The sequence below is a fragment of the Nymphaea colorata genome, chromosome 9 (assembly GCF_008831285.2).
Source record: "Nymphaea colorata isolate Beijing-Zhang1983 chromosome 9, ASM883128v2, whole genome shotgun sequence".
In the NCBI taxonomy this organism is placed as follows: domain Eukaryota; kingdom Viridiplantae; phylum Streptophyta; class Magnoliopsida; order Nymphaeales; family Nymphaeaceae; genus Nymphaea; species Nymphaea colorata.
The window spans coordinates 24,336,747-24,350,346 of NC_045146.1; the positions used below are offsets into that span (position 1 = coordinate 24,336,747).

Genomic DNA, 13,600 nt, shown 5'->3' on the forward strand with positions numbered 1-13,600 from the left:
ACGAAAGGTCCGGACCTCAATATGATAAAGGATTAATCGTGCGAAACAAACTTTCATTTCCTAATACTGTAAATTCGATTTAAACTGACATGACGGGGAAACTTGCAGCGTTTAGATTTGTGTCCTTACTTTGCCTTCTTTTCTCGTATCATATCATTTCCTCGAATCTAATCAATTATGCTTGTTCAGTGTTTAGCTGACATTCGCTTTCTGCTGCTTCTTCATTGTTCACTTCTCATATTCATCTTGGTAGTGATAGATATCAACTCAACCTAAACTGAAAGGGGCTGACTGGGTAGAGTAATTTTGGCTGTTATCTGCGTGATTGTGGTCATAATCTTTTTACTTCAATTTAGTGGGTTGACCTATAACAGCAGTACCCGTTAAAAACTTAAGAGTGGGGCATTTAATTACCTCATTAGTCTAAATCTCAGATACCAAGGATCTGAGATTCATGACTTTGGGATCAGACCTCCCGTACCACTAAACTTTTGCGATTGTAAAAGCATAATCTGAATATCTCAGTTAACCATAAATCTTAATGTGAATCTTTCGCCACAACAGGCAAAACATTTCCCAACCCAGATTTACCAACCTAGAATAAAAGGTTCCGTTGTCACTCCTAGCTTAGCATCTCTTTCTTTCATATCTAAGGTTTCACCAATTGATAGATTCCTCAATTAATTGAAATTCAAATTCATCAAAGGTGCCCCCGAAACGATTTTACATTCTCGAGGGGGTTGGTACATTCTGGTAGGCAGCTAGTTTCTGTTTTGAATTCTTAAAGTGTCAACTCGATGTGCTGGAAAATGAGACACCAATATGCAAGTTGAAGCATAGTGGGGATGCTTATCACAAAACACCAAAAAACATACTCTACTTTGAGAGGATGGGAAAGAGTAGGGGTTTCAGCCATTTTGTTAGTCGGTAGGATACAATACTCTTCCTGCTCATCCCCTAAAATATTTTACCAGATGAGTCTAAATTTTTTTGAATTAATTCCTCATAGCCAAATGGTTCTGGCTTCACTGCTACTTAGCGGCAGATCTGAGGTTCGTTTGATACTCGTGTCTATGTGGTGAACTTTCTGGTTCATCAGCCATCAGACCTAACCCTACCCAGAAACTTATCGGGCTCAGTGCAAATCTAGGCCTGAGATAAAAAACTAACCGGCACCCAATATGGACAGGAGCGAGATTGCAGGCGCGGTGGGGTCTAATACTCACATGGACCCCAAGAAAGGCCAACCACAGTTTCCCATCTTATCGGGTGCTTCATGGGAAACGAACGGCCCAACTTTTTGGGAGGCCTTGATCTACTTATCCGTTGAACCTCCTGCTCCTCTATTTTCTGTTTTTGAAACTGGAAAAGAACAAAAAGCCCACAGAGAGAGAGAGAGTTAGAAGACCGACAGTCCACTCTTTAAGAGGATAGAGCGAGCTGAGGCTAACACTGTTGCAAAGAAACCATGGCCAAACCAATCTCCATAGAAGTATGGAATCCGAGTGGGAAGTACAGAATTGTGAGCACCAAGTCGATGCCTGGCACCCGTTGGATTCGCCTCTTGACTGAACAGGACTGCAGGGTTGAGGTACTGGTGTCTCTTCTTGTTTCCTTTCTATTTATTTCGATGCTCATTTGAATTATCTGTCGTGCCAACTGACTGCGGTTCATGCTCTTGATCAGATATGCACAGAGAAGAAAACCATCTTGTCCGTGGAGGACATACTCGCTCTGATCGGCAACAAGTGCGATGGAGTTATTGGACAGGCAATGATGATCTTGAATTTTTCGTTCCTTTCGTTGGTTCACGGGACTTTTGTGCTGTTAGTCTTTTGCTAAATTTAATAAAAGAACTGTCGGCTTTTAGGCTGTATAGGTTCCTTGATCGAATTCCCAAATTCAGTTTCAAAAGAGTGTATAGTATCACTGCGTTGTGTTTATCTTGACTCTCTTCTAGTTTTGAAGACGATTCTTCTTTAGTCTCTTGAATTATGTTAAATTTGGTGACGAAACCATCAGCTTTTTGGTTGCACAGATTCCTTCACGGGAATCACAAGTTCAGACTCAAAGATATTGTGGCACCATTATATAGTCTGTCTCATCTACTTGGTGCCATTTTGTGGATCGTGTCATGTATGCTTCTAGCTACCAAGAGAGAAAAAGATGCACTATATATTTTACTTACATGGTTTTTGTTAATTTTGATTTGGAACGCTGCAGTTGACGGAAGACTGGGGTGAAACACTCTTCTCTGCACTGAGGAGAGCAGGTGGAAAAGCGTTTAGCAACATGGCTGTTGGATATAACAACGTTGATGTGAATGCGGCTAATAAGAATGGAATTGCAGTCGGAAACACACCTGTAAGCAACGTCAAGCTCGCTATCGTCATCTGGCATTCATAAAGATCCTTCATCCTTATTTTATCTATGAACCATGCTCATTTGGTGTCTTATCTGAACTTTAGATTGTCAAGATGTTCACCAAGCAGAACTGGTAGGTCTAGAAAGTAGTGATACAGCTTGAGAGTAGGCGGTATTATTGGATTTTTATCTTCTTTCAACTAGGCAATAGATATGCTTTGTGATATAGAAAACAAAAAACACAACCTTTAAGCAATACATCATGTGTCCTCTTGTGATTCTGTTAAAGCTTCATCTTGGTTTCTGTATAAGATGATAGAAGTTGGCATTTGGGGTTTGGCAGGGTGTTCTTACTGAGACAACAGCAGAGTTAGCAGCTGCATTATCGTTATCAGCCTCCAGGAGAATAGCGGAAGCCGACCAATTTATGAGGGCTGGTTTATATGACGGATGGCTGCCTCATCTGTATGATTACCTTTGTTTCACTTTGCACAGTCCTCTGCTTAATCAATTCATGCATCGAAGCCATGTAAGAACTGTGATCTGCATATAATTGTGCAGGTTTGTGGGCAATTTGCTTAAGGGGCAAACGGTTGGTGTTATTGGAGCTGGGCGCATTGGATCGGCATATGCACGAATGATGGTATTTTTAGTTCTTTAGATCATGATAACTGACCCTCCTTTTTAAAGAATAATGCATGAAGCTATGCTTCTTCATTCCATGTCTCTGTTAATTCCTGCAATGCTTTCTGTGCGAGGCAACAGGTTGAAGGATACAAGATGAATCTGATATATTACGATCTGTATCAGGCGACTAGACTTGAGAAATTTGTAACTGGTTGGTAATTTCATATTTTACAAGGAAAAGTGATCAACCCATAAAGTTTGTGGAATTGTGACATGAAGTATTTACTCTTGTAGCTTATGGAGAGTTCCTAAAAGCTAATGGGGAGCAGCCAGTTACATGGAGGAGGGCCTCCAGCATGCATGAAGTTCTGAGGGAAGCTGATGTCGTACGTGTTGAACTCATACATTTTCCTTTTCTTCTTTTCCCCCTTCCTTAATTAAGATTGAGTTTATTTATAACACGATCAAATTCATGCAGATAAGTCTGCATCCTGTTTTGGACAAGACTACTTATCATCTGATCAATAAGGAGAGTCTCTCATTCATGAAGAAGGTTACTCTCAAGACTGAAACACTCTCTAAGGGAATTATTCTCACCTTATGCTTTAAAATTTATATGACAATGAGATACTTTACAGGATGCTATTCTGGTAAATGCAAGCAGAGGTCCTGTCATTGATGAAGCTGCGCTTGTTGAACATCTGAAAGCAAATCCCATGTTTCGAGTCGGTCTGGATGTCTTTGAGGTAGCACTTGTCCATTTCCACAGCAATCTTAATCAAAGTCCAGTTAGTTCACAACTTAAACCTAATTTACCATCTTCCAGGATGAGCCTTACATGAAACCAGGTCTAGCAGAACTGAAAAATGCAATTGTTGTCCCCCATATAGCATCTGCTTCCAAGGTAAGAAAAAAAAAAAAAAAAAGCTTACTACTTCCCAGTATCATTATGTGATGATCGGCTTCCTAGAGTTTTACAAGCACCTCTGTGTGTGCGTGTGAGTGTGCAAGCATCTATGAACTGATAAATTTTCCACTTCTTAACCAGTGGACTCGAGAAGGAATGGCGACACTTGCAGCTCTCAATGTGTTGGTATGTTTGGAAGATGAAAATTTTTCCGTGTGCATGGTTCGGTATAAAATGCTAAACAACATTCAAAATCTTATGCAGGGGAGGATCAAAGGGTACCCATCCTGGCCAAACCCAAACCTGGTTGAACCTTTCTTAGACGAAAATTCTGCCCCACCACCTGCTTGTCCCAGCATTGTCAATGCAAAAGATATAGGTACGACCCAACGAGTAAAAACCTAGTAAAGATTTTTTTTTTTTCTTCTACCAAGGTTTTCTCAGAACCAGTTTCAAATGTTATTGCAGGCTTGCCGGTTGCAAAGCTCTAATCTGGAGTCCTGTATTCATGAAGAATGAATTTGGGGCCTGAGAAAATATGTAATCAGTTATATTTGCAAGGAAACTTGGTGAAAATTTTTCCGGACAGTGTACGTGGGCTCTGGGCGAAGGAAGATGAGACGTCAGCGTTGTTTCTGGATGAAAACTGGATATTCTGCAAAAGATCAAGTGATTCGATGATGTTAATCTTTTTTCTGCCTTCACTATTAGAATAATATCAAATGTATGCTTCTCACTAGGAAGTGAAATAAAATTCTGCTGCACTTGTGAGGCAGTAGTTCTCTTTAATTATTTGAGGGTTAAAACAATTGAAAATCCACCAGAGACTATACATATATACATAGTTCCACAAAAATTATGGAATTCCGCTTCACCATGTGGCGCTGTCCCTGCTTCTCTGATATACACGAGTACACTCACAGAGAGAGAGGAGAGAGATGCTGCGACGCCGGAAGGACCCTCTGTTCGCCGTCGTCGCCGTCGACGTCGGCTTCCCTCATCTTCCTGCATGCCCTCGTAGCTCACCCCCTCCTTCTCCGATCACTTACTGACTCACAGTCCGACTCCTTCCCTTTCGTTCACCTCCTCTTTGATCCAGACTTGGAACTGCCTATGGATACCCAGAGATATATCAAAAGAATAAAATGAAGCTACGCTTCTTCTGAATCTGTGAATTTTTTATGTTTTGAAATTCTCTTCTTCAATTTTCCGTTTTTCTTGGTTCCTCTTTGCTTGTTTCTGACCTCTTATTTCGCTGCAGACTTTGCGTAAACCGCTTGTTCCAGAGAACGGCGGCCTCGAAGCGATCCCCGAAATTCCTCCCACAGTGTCCGCCGTAAAAAACCCAACCCCCAAGATCTCGTATGATGAGTCGACCCACGAGCGCCTCCAGCCCGGGGCTGACGGCGATCCCAGCAGGCGAGCCTTCGCCTACCTAGTCCTCAGCGGCGGAAGGTTCGTCTACGCCTCCCTCATCCGCCTCTTGGTCCTCAAGTCCCTGTTATGCATGTCTCCGAGCAGAGACGTGCTGGCCCTGTCGTCTTTGGAAGTAGATCTTTCGGCAGTCGAGCCAGGGGCCGTCCTGAGCGTGAAGTGGCAGGGGAAGCCCGTCTTCTTGTGGCACCGAACGGAAGAGGACATCCGGCTCGCGAACGCCGTCGACCTCTCCACCCTGCGCTATCCGCAGCCGGACTTGGAGAGGGTGATCAAACCGGAGTGGCTCGTCGTCGTCGGGGTGTGCACCCACCTCGGCTGCATCCCGCTGCCGCATGCAGGCGACTTTGGCGGGTGGTTCTGCCCGTGCCATGGCTCCCACTATGATTCTTCCGGCAAAACGCGTAAAGGGCCGGCGCCGTACAACCTGGAGGTGCCCGCCTACCGCTTCTTGAACGAGAACAAAGGTGTTGATCGGTTGATTCCGATTTCCAACAAGGTTACAGGGTCTTCTTCCATGAAAAATACAGCTGCACTCTGTTGTAGGCAGGGAGCCAGGAACTAGGAAGAATGTCGTCGGATGTAATTATAAGTACAAATAAGGTTTCTTCGCTCACTTGTTAAGGTGTAAGTGCACCATATTCAATCAAATATGCCATACAACAAAAAATTCGTCTAATGGCGATATGAGGCACTAAGTGATGAACATCCTCAAGAATCGAAGGGCCGTCACGGGAGACGAAGCAATTCTCTTTTGTTCTCTCTAGAACTAATTCCATTGCTTAGAATCTTGTAAACTACTCTCTAACATCTTGTAACCAATAACGTCTTGCCGAAATAAATATAATGAACCATCTTGTGTCAACCGAAAACAAGAAATGGAAATTATATTATATGGATTATTGGTTCAGAGTATGCTTTTCCTTGCTCAGATTAATGTAGGGTAGCTGGCCAGATTGGTGTATCATATGAATTATTGGACCAAGGTATGCTTAATGTTTTTCTTTGGTTTGAGGGATGATCGGACTGGTGGGCGTCTAAAAGTTTAGACATCAGTTCGATTTCTATATACATTACTCATTTTGGCTTCTTCAAAATATCTCCCGAAAAGAATGCTTTGCCTTTCATTTTGCAATATATTTTCTTCTTTTTTATAATTTTTCTGCACAAAAAAATGTAACCATGCAAACAGCTCAATTGGATCAATGTCACAATCAATGACCACCCAATGGGCAATGTTCTATATTGGGCATGTAACAATCAGGCAGTGGTAAAGATTATGCAAAAGCTAAAAATCATCAAAATTTTTATCCTACTACAATTGACAATGAAATTTCCTAAAATCACGGGTTATTCCAAATATGATAAGAACAACGTCCTTTCGGGGAATTTCTTTCTTTTTAAATACCTGACAAATTATATACTATGGCCAAGACTATGTTTTATGAGTTGCAAATTACCAACATACTCCTATTAGTTTAATAAATAGAAGACATTTCTTTATAAAAGTAAATGTAAAATTTAGGACATTTTTATCCTATAAAATTGTTAAAATATCCTGTTCAGTCCATCTCATGCTCATCAAACACACGAACACTGGAAGTTCATTTCGAGAAAACTTTTTCTTAAAAGCAAAGGGAATGGGCAACAAATTTATCTTTCCAAAACTTAATTCCCTTTCACTATTTCCTGTATATCAAAAGACCTACCCAGAAACGAAAAAGAAATCAACAAGAGTCCCCACTTTCTGCCGGACGTCGAGGGTTTCCTTCTTCGTTTCGCTCTGCCGGATTTCTTTCTGTGGGTCTTCTTCTTCGTGGTGATCAGACGAAGGGGAGGAGGAGGGGACCAGGAGGGTGATGGCGAAGGACGAGGTGAAGACCGTGACGCTCAAGAGCTCGGACGGCGAGGTGTTCGAGGTGGAGGAGGCCGTGGCGAAGGAGTCGCAGACGATCAGCCACATGATCGAGGACGGATGTGCCGACTCCGGCATCCCTTTGCCCAACGTCACTAGCAAGATCCTCGCCAAGGTCATCGAGTACTGCAAGAAGCACGTCGAGGCCCAGAAGAACACCGAAGACCGCACCCAGGAGGAGGAGCTCAAGACTTGGGATGCCGAGTTCGTCAAGGTCGATCAGGCCACGCTCTTCGATCTCATCTTGGTAACCTCTCTTTCTTCCTCTTCCGTCAATTCGTTGTTTTCTTATGCTATTGGTTTTGTCTTGCGCTTCCGGGTTCTCAGTTATTTGTTCTTTGTTTCTCAATGATTAGGGTTATCTTTAGGTGCTTGTTTTCTTGTTTGTCTAGGTTTTGATGTTTGTGCGTGAAGGAATTGTGCTTCATTTGTTGAATTTTGGTTCTGGGCCTCATGCTTGCTGATACGATCACGGGCTTTTGTTCCCTTTTCTTTCATTTTTATAAATGGACTTAGGGTTAAGGCTGAATCAGGTCCGAAATCTGTTCTTTAACCTGTTGTGCAATGTTTTTGTGGTGTCTTGGATTTCTTGGGTAATCCTTGATCGAGGTATCTGCTATTAGTGATGGGGCTTGCGTTTTATGTGATGGCTTTAGGGCCAAACCATGAAACCTGTTGTATGCTTTGCATCGTAATTCGTCAAATTCTAACCCCTTCTGGCGTGCTTCGCCTATAAATATGTAAATAGTTAGTCCTTTGACATTCCTGTTAGTTGCCAATGCCCCACGTGTCTTAGGGCATGCTGCATTGTTCTTGCTTCTTTTCACTGTGATGTTATTGGTATCCGTTTCCTTCTAATTGTTAATTTTCTGGTACTAAGTTTTATTTCATACTTTGAAATCTTTTATTGGAGTTTGGTAGATATATGTTGATACCTTTTGGTTATTTGTTTTTATTCAGCAAAGGGAAATTTTGCAAGTCTTTGGTGGTCCCATGTTAGTTCTATTGAATTGGTGAACACTGTCGATTTAGTAGTAATGAAATATGTCATGCTCACAATGTTCTTGGAACGAACTTGAAGATCATGCCTATCGGTTTAACTGGGAGGCAATTTTTTTTCTACACCGACATGATTAATGTGGTTAAATTTCTTATGGAGTGCTGTCATCTTGGACTGTTTGCTTTCATAGATCTTTTCTGTTTAAGGCCAAAAGTTGATTTATTACCTGCTTGTCAAATGGAAAAAGGCAGAGAGTGAATATCATGGTCCTTTTATGACAAAGAATAATGAAATGAGAAAAATAAATTGTGCTTCTAACTTCTGAGGATTCCACTGTCAAGTACGCTTATTAACAAGAGAGTTCTCATTTTTATGGTTGAAAACCATGCAGAAGATAGACTAGAAAGACTGCCATTGCCATGGTTAATAAGGTATTTAAGAGAAGAAATTTCCTTTTTATAGGAGTCAGGGGTTTACAAACTTGTTTTGCTGTATTTTAGAACGTTAGCAGTAAATTTCACTAGGGAGGAACTAGGTATTGTCTGTTTGATATGTTTAGAATATGATGAAAATCATCAATATTTTTTGTGTAATATGATGCACTCAAATTATATAAAGGTATTATGCTAACAAATTCTTCAAAAAAAGGTTGTTGTGCTGGAGTTGACACAACTTGGGTGTAGGTCAAACAAATTGCTTTGTTTTCCATTGAATATATATGCACCTGCAACTGTGTGACATAGCATATATGATACTTATGTTCTCGACACTCCTGCAGGGTTGATTCCTTCACCTATATGGCCTAGTCATGATTTTAACTACTTACTGGCAAAAAGCATCAGTAATATGTTGTGCCTTAATTGCTAGCTGTAAGGAAAATTTATTTTCTTATTCCTGCATGTCCCTCAACCTTGATAGAAATGCATCATTAGGTGCCTTGATGGTGCAGCTGTGTTTTGCTGACTATGACAAGAACATATTACTAAAGCACTCTGAAGCTGGTTCATTCTCGAAGCAAGTTGGAAAGGCACTTTTCTTTTGCCGTGAGGCTTAGAATATTAATAGAATGGATGGATGAAATTTTTATCTCCGAGGGGAATGGTACAATTGGAAGTCACTTTTGAGAGGAGGAGAAACAAGCTGGGGCTTGGCACTCGTTGGTATTTGTTGGCTTTTGCTTATTTCATCAATTGTTGGAAGGGAATCAGGGATTGATGTGTGTGTGTCTCTCTTTCCCCTCTTTTTTGTTCTTTTCCCTTTTATTTGATTTGTTGGGAGGGGGGTGTGTGGGGGGTAAAGATTATGAATGAATCTGTTTTCATTTGTTATTTGCATTAACATTGAACAATTTTGTCTTGTGATGTGATGTATAATATACGTAGAACTTGGTTTTTGATGTGTTATGGATCTTATGACTTATGAGTTATTATGTAGATCATCTTGTAAATTATGTTTCTTGATGTCTTAGTTCACGTGTGTTGCTATATGATATTATGACCACTTATTAATGTTTGTGAAGTAACTTCATACCTATAATAAGCTTGCCATTATGTATAACATGTTTTTTTCATTAAAAAACATAATTTTTTATTTTTTTGATTTATCTGATTATTCTCTATTTTTTTCTATTTTTTGAATTAAAAAAATAAATTTACGGTACACATACGATACATTACGATATGGCGTATCTATTGGCCTGATCGGTACGGCTTGCGATATGCTTTTTACAACATTGATATTTTATAATGTTACGTTATTTGTTTTCATGATATGCTATGAATCTGAGAAATTTATTGATGCCATTTTTGGAACTTGACTTATTTGCACTAAGTTACACTATTTGTGCATTGGGTGTTGGATGAAGTTTCCTATCTTCAAGAACCCCTTTTATGGATAAAAATAGTGTTCTTCTTTGTTGAACATGTGGCATGGTGTATTTATCCATTTGTTGAATATCATGATATTCCTTGATGATGGAAGGTTACACAAGTTCGAGAATTTATTTGACAGTTATCAATGGTATTTGTGTTGAAAAAATGTATTTGTGTTGAAAAAATGTATTAAAATGTGAAATGTTGGTAGGTAATTTAGGTTTTCATTGATTATATCAAACTTTCTTGAAACCACTGCTTGAAACTCCAAAGGGCGGTTTCAAATCATTACAGACACCAGAAGGGAAGTACTCTAAACCCTTTCCTAGTTGCTACTCTAGGCCACAGTAGAGGCATCTTTCACTACACTGAATGTTTTATAGTATCTGTATCTGTATTCAGTGTACAGTGTGTGGAGTGTCCTTTTTGTGATGACTGCATAATGTGCACGTGCCATGTCTAGTGTCTATTTGAAAGGAGCACCTTTTATTTTATTGGTATTTTCATGAAAAGGGGCATTATTACTGGAAAGCAATGCATGGGGTTAGCCGGTTAGGAAAGTCGTTCCATAGACAAGTACGTTACATGAGCCTCATCGGGATTCGGGTGGCATTTTATATTCAGGTTTTAGTGATTAAAAATGCTTTATTTTCTTTCCCTAAAACCTACCAAATACGTCTCATTTATCCTGATATTATCTGACAGAGAGATTCTGAGGAGATTTAAATATATGTGTCAGGATAAAAGTTGACCTAGTCGTGCACTGTGGCAATTCACAGATGGTATTCTTGGTGAACTTTGGGCAGAAAGAGGTGCTGCTTTACCATTTAAATCTAGCTGCGCAGAGAAAACTAATTTGTCTTTTTACAGTATTTCATAATACTGCAAAAAAGATATGTTTCCTGTGTTATTGGTTACATTTTCTTTTTTGCATTTACTGCAGAGCGTGAATGATCTTGATATTGTTTTTATGTGTCCTTATTAACAAGAGGCTTCTAGGCTTGGCTGGTCAACTGATTTTGGTGATTGTGTTTTGTGGTTCTGCTTATTTGGCTTTCATCTCTGTTTTTTTGGTTTCTAATTTGTCTAATGGGGCAGGAATGATCGACTTTTTTCCTTGTAAATCTCCAATTAATAGTAAAAGCAAGAATTTTATTGTTTGGAAATTATATATATATGTGTGTGTGTGTGTGTAGGTTTCAAATCTACTGGATGTTATCAAATGGTTAAAATTTGAAAATCCTCATTGGAAGCACCATATATATATATATATATATATATATATATATATATATATATATATATATATATATATATATATCCTAGAATCGGAAGGGTTTTGGCTGATAAGACAAGAATTTAGAGGAGTTTGCAAACTGAAAATATTTTCCCGTGATGACTCCTTTTTCAGGCCGCCAATTATCTGAACATCAAGAACCTCCTGGACTTGACGTGCCAGACAGTGGCCGACATGATCAAGGGCAAAACTCCCGAGGAGATCAGGAAAACGTTCAACATCAAGAATGATTTCACTCCCGAAGAAGAGGAAGAAGTACGGCGCGAAAACCAATGGGCATTCGAGTGAGAGCCTCAAGAGATGGCGGCCAAACTACGTCCCTTGTTGTTTTTGGGACGCAGTGAGGTTAGATATTAATCTTTGGTTCTGAACGTTTCACCGTCATCTTCCCATTTCCCGTTTTTGTGAACGCTTTTGATTACTTGATATGGTGTAAATAGGATCATGTATGGCACTGGCAGTAGGAGCCCAAGAGGCCGGACCTCTTTTATCCCGTGGGATTATATACTCTCCTAGACCTTTGACTATCTATTATGAATTGTTTCTTCCCGGTAGCTTTTTCTTTTTATAAGGTACTTTACTTTACTGAGTTCCTTATGAATGGGTCTACTTTTTGTGGACCAAGGACGCTGTGACCAACCCCTAGTTTTGTGTTGAGCCTATTGCCTGGTTAGACGAAGCCAGATTTCATCTGTGTCCGTAGGTTTGACCGCGAAGTGAATCGTTCTTTCTCATGTCTGAAGAATTTATATCTGTAATAAGCAAGGGATGGTCTCGTTCTCATGGGATTTGGCTTTCCCGTTTTAGTTGAAGCGCGAGTCTCAACTTTTTCTTACCTTCTCTTCAACCAGCTTCTCACTTTCTTCTCCCTCCGATATTTTTCTTTTTATGGTGAGAACAAATTTTCAGAAGCCCAGCTAGGTCTTAGATGTAATCTATTCTTTGCATGAGTTTAAAATTTCCGTCGCAAACTAATAAGCGAGTTCATTCATAGAAGTTGCACCTAGCGTCTGGCGAATCTATCGTATTCACTCTCCCCTCAAAAGTACACGTTTTATGCATTTTGATGTTGTAGAAGCAGCTGCGAATTTCCATTAGCCTATCGTGAAACTTTGCCTGGCGAGTCTGCCATTCTTGTAGCGCTAAAAAAGAAAAGTCTTCCTGTAACCACCACAGATTTTAATATCTATAAAAATGCAGCCCCCTTTTCTGTTTTATAGGTCAGACGGGTGCCAGGGATAGGAGAGAGGAGTCCTTACTAGGGTTGGTAGCAAACGGTGGATAAAATAGTCAACGTGGGGAAAGATGTCTTGGGCAATGTTATCAGTACATGTAAGGTCATGAAATCAGTCCCAGCAAACTACTACTTGTTTTCATATTTGAAAATTGATCAAACAAAATAAACCCTTCAATTTTGTGTTGACATATTAGCCAGCACACTTTGAGTTGTGTGGACACACACAGTGCATATCGTCTGATTCAAGACTGGTATTGAAAGATAGATTGTGAGTGGAATATTGCCTGCTACTTCAATTTCTGGCAATGACTACCCAAGAACATCATCGAAGCACAACAATGGAAAACTTTAAAGAACAGAGTGGCAGTGTGGTCACTGCAAGAATTCGGTCCTGTAACCACAATTAAACTTGATAGGGTAGTGAGGTAAGTCCCTCCCTCCCCTTTTCCGGAAGGGTTTAAGGCTGCGTTGGTACCTAAAAGCTCCTAATTTGCATCAGCTAACAATATAATTCCAAACTTCCATCCAATTTGACAACTAAATTTCCATCCGATTGACAACTTGAACCAGTGATCAGCCTCCTACAGCTAGCCCAAGCTGATGTACCAAATCCCTATGGGGCTAATTAAACCTAAAGTTGAATTTAGCGTTTTTACCCTTGAAAAAAGATACTGATTATATCCATTAAAATATCATCAACCAAATTTTCAACATCCAGTTTTTGTGAACAATTTTAAAGATTTCAACCGTCAAATGCAATTCTCTCCGGCGAGGAAACTGTGAATTATGGTCACCAGAGGAGTTCAACTCTTATATTACAAGCGTTACCTTTAAGCATCATAGACTCTACATACCCATGCAAAAGATAAAGGATTGTAATTTGAGAAGTTGGGGCAACTTTTGTAAATCGACTTTTGTATAAGTTCTTGAAATGCATTCTAATAAGTT

General features: G+C 39.9%; 3 protein-coding genes across 3 annotated transcripts; all 3 read left to right on the plus strand.

The window, feature by feature from the left end:
- The first annotated feature begins 1,351 nt into the window (after positions 1-1,351).
- LOC116260542 (glycerate dehydrogenase) lies at positions 1,352-4,687 on the plus strand. Its single transcript, XM_031638981.2, has 13 exons — positions 1,352-1,591; positions 1,687-1,770; positions 2,224-2,364; positions 2,708-2,829; positions 2,926-3,007; positions 3,130-3,202; positions 3,286-3,377; positions 3,470-3,544; positions 3,630-3,737; positions 3,818-3,895; positions 4,040-4,084; positions 4,163-4,277; positions 4,367-4,687. Exons 1-13 carry the CDS (start codon positions 1,469-1,471, stop codon positions 4,387-4,389), a joined length of 1,161 nt encoding a protein of 386 aa, XP_031494841.1. The 5' UTR covers positions 1,352-1,468; the 3' UTR covers positions 4,390-4,687.
- A 460-nt stretch (positions 4,688-5,147) lies between these two features.
- LOC116260544 (cytochrome b-c1 complex subunit Rieske-4, mitochondrial-like) lies at positions 5,148-5,948 on the plus strand (the record flags this gene model as incomplete). The annotated part of the gene is made up of 1 exon (XM_031638983.2): positions 5,148-5,948. A coding segment is annotated over one exon (750 nt), but the record flags the coding sequence as incomplete, so codon positions are not given.
- A 1,073-nt stretch (positions 5,949-7,021) lies between these two features.
- On the plus strand, positions 7,022-11,969 carry LOC116260543 (SKP1-like protein 1A). The gene is made up of 2 exons (XM_031638982.2): positions 7,022-7,494; positions 11,530-11,969. Exons 1-2 carry the CDS (start codon positions 7,192-7,194, stop codon positions 11,701-11,703), a joined length of 477 nt encoding a protein of 158 aa, XP_031494842.1. The 5' UTR covers positions 7,022-7,191; the 3' UTR covers positions 11,704-11,969.
- The last annotated feature ends 1,631 nt before the right edge of the window (positions 11,970-13,600 follow it).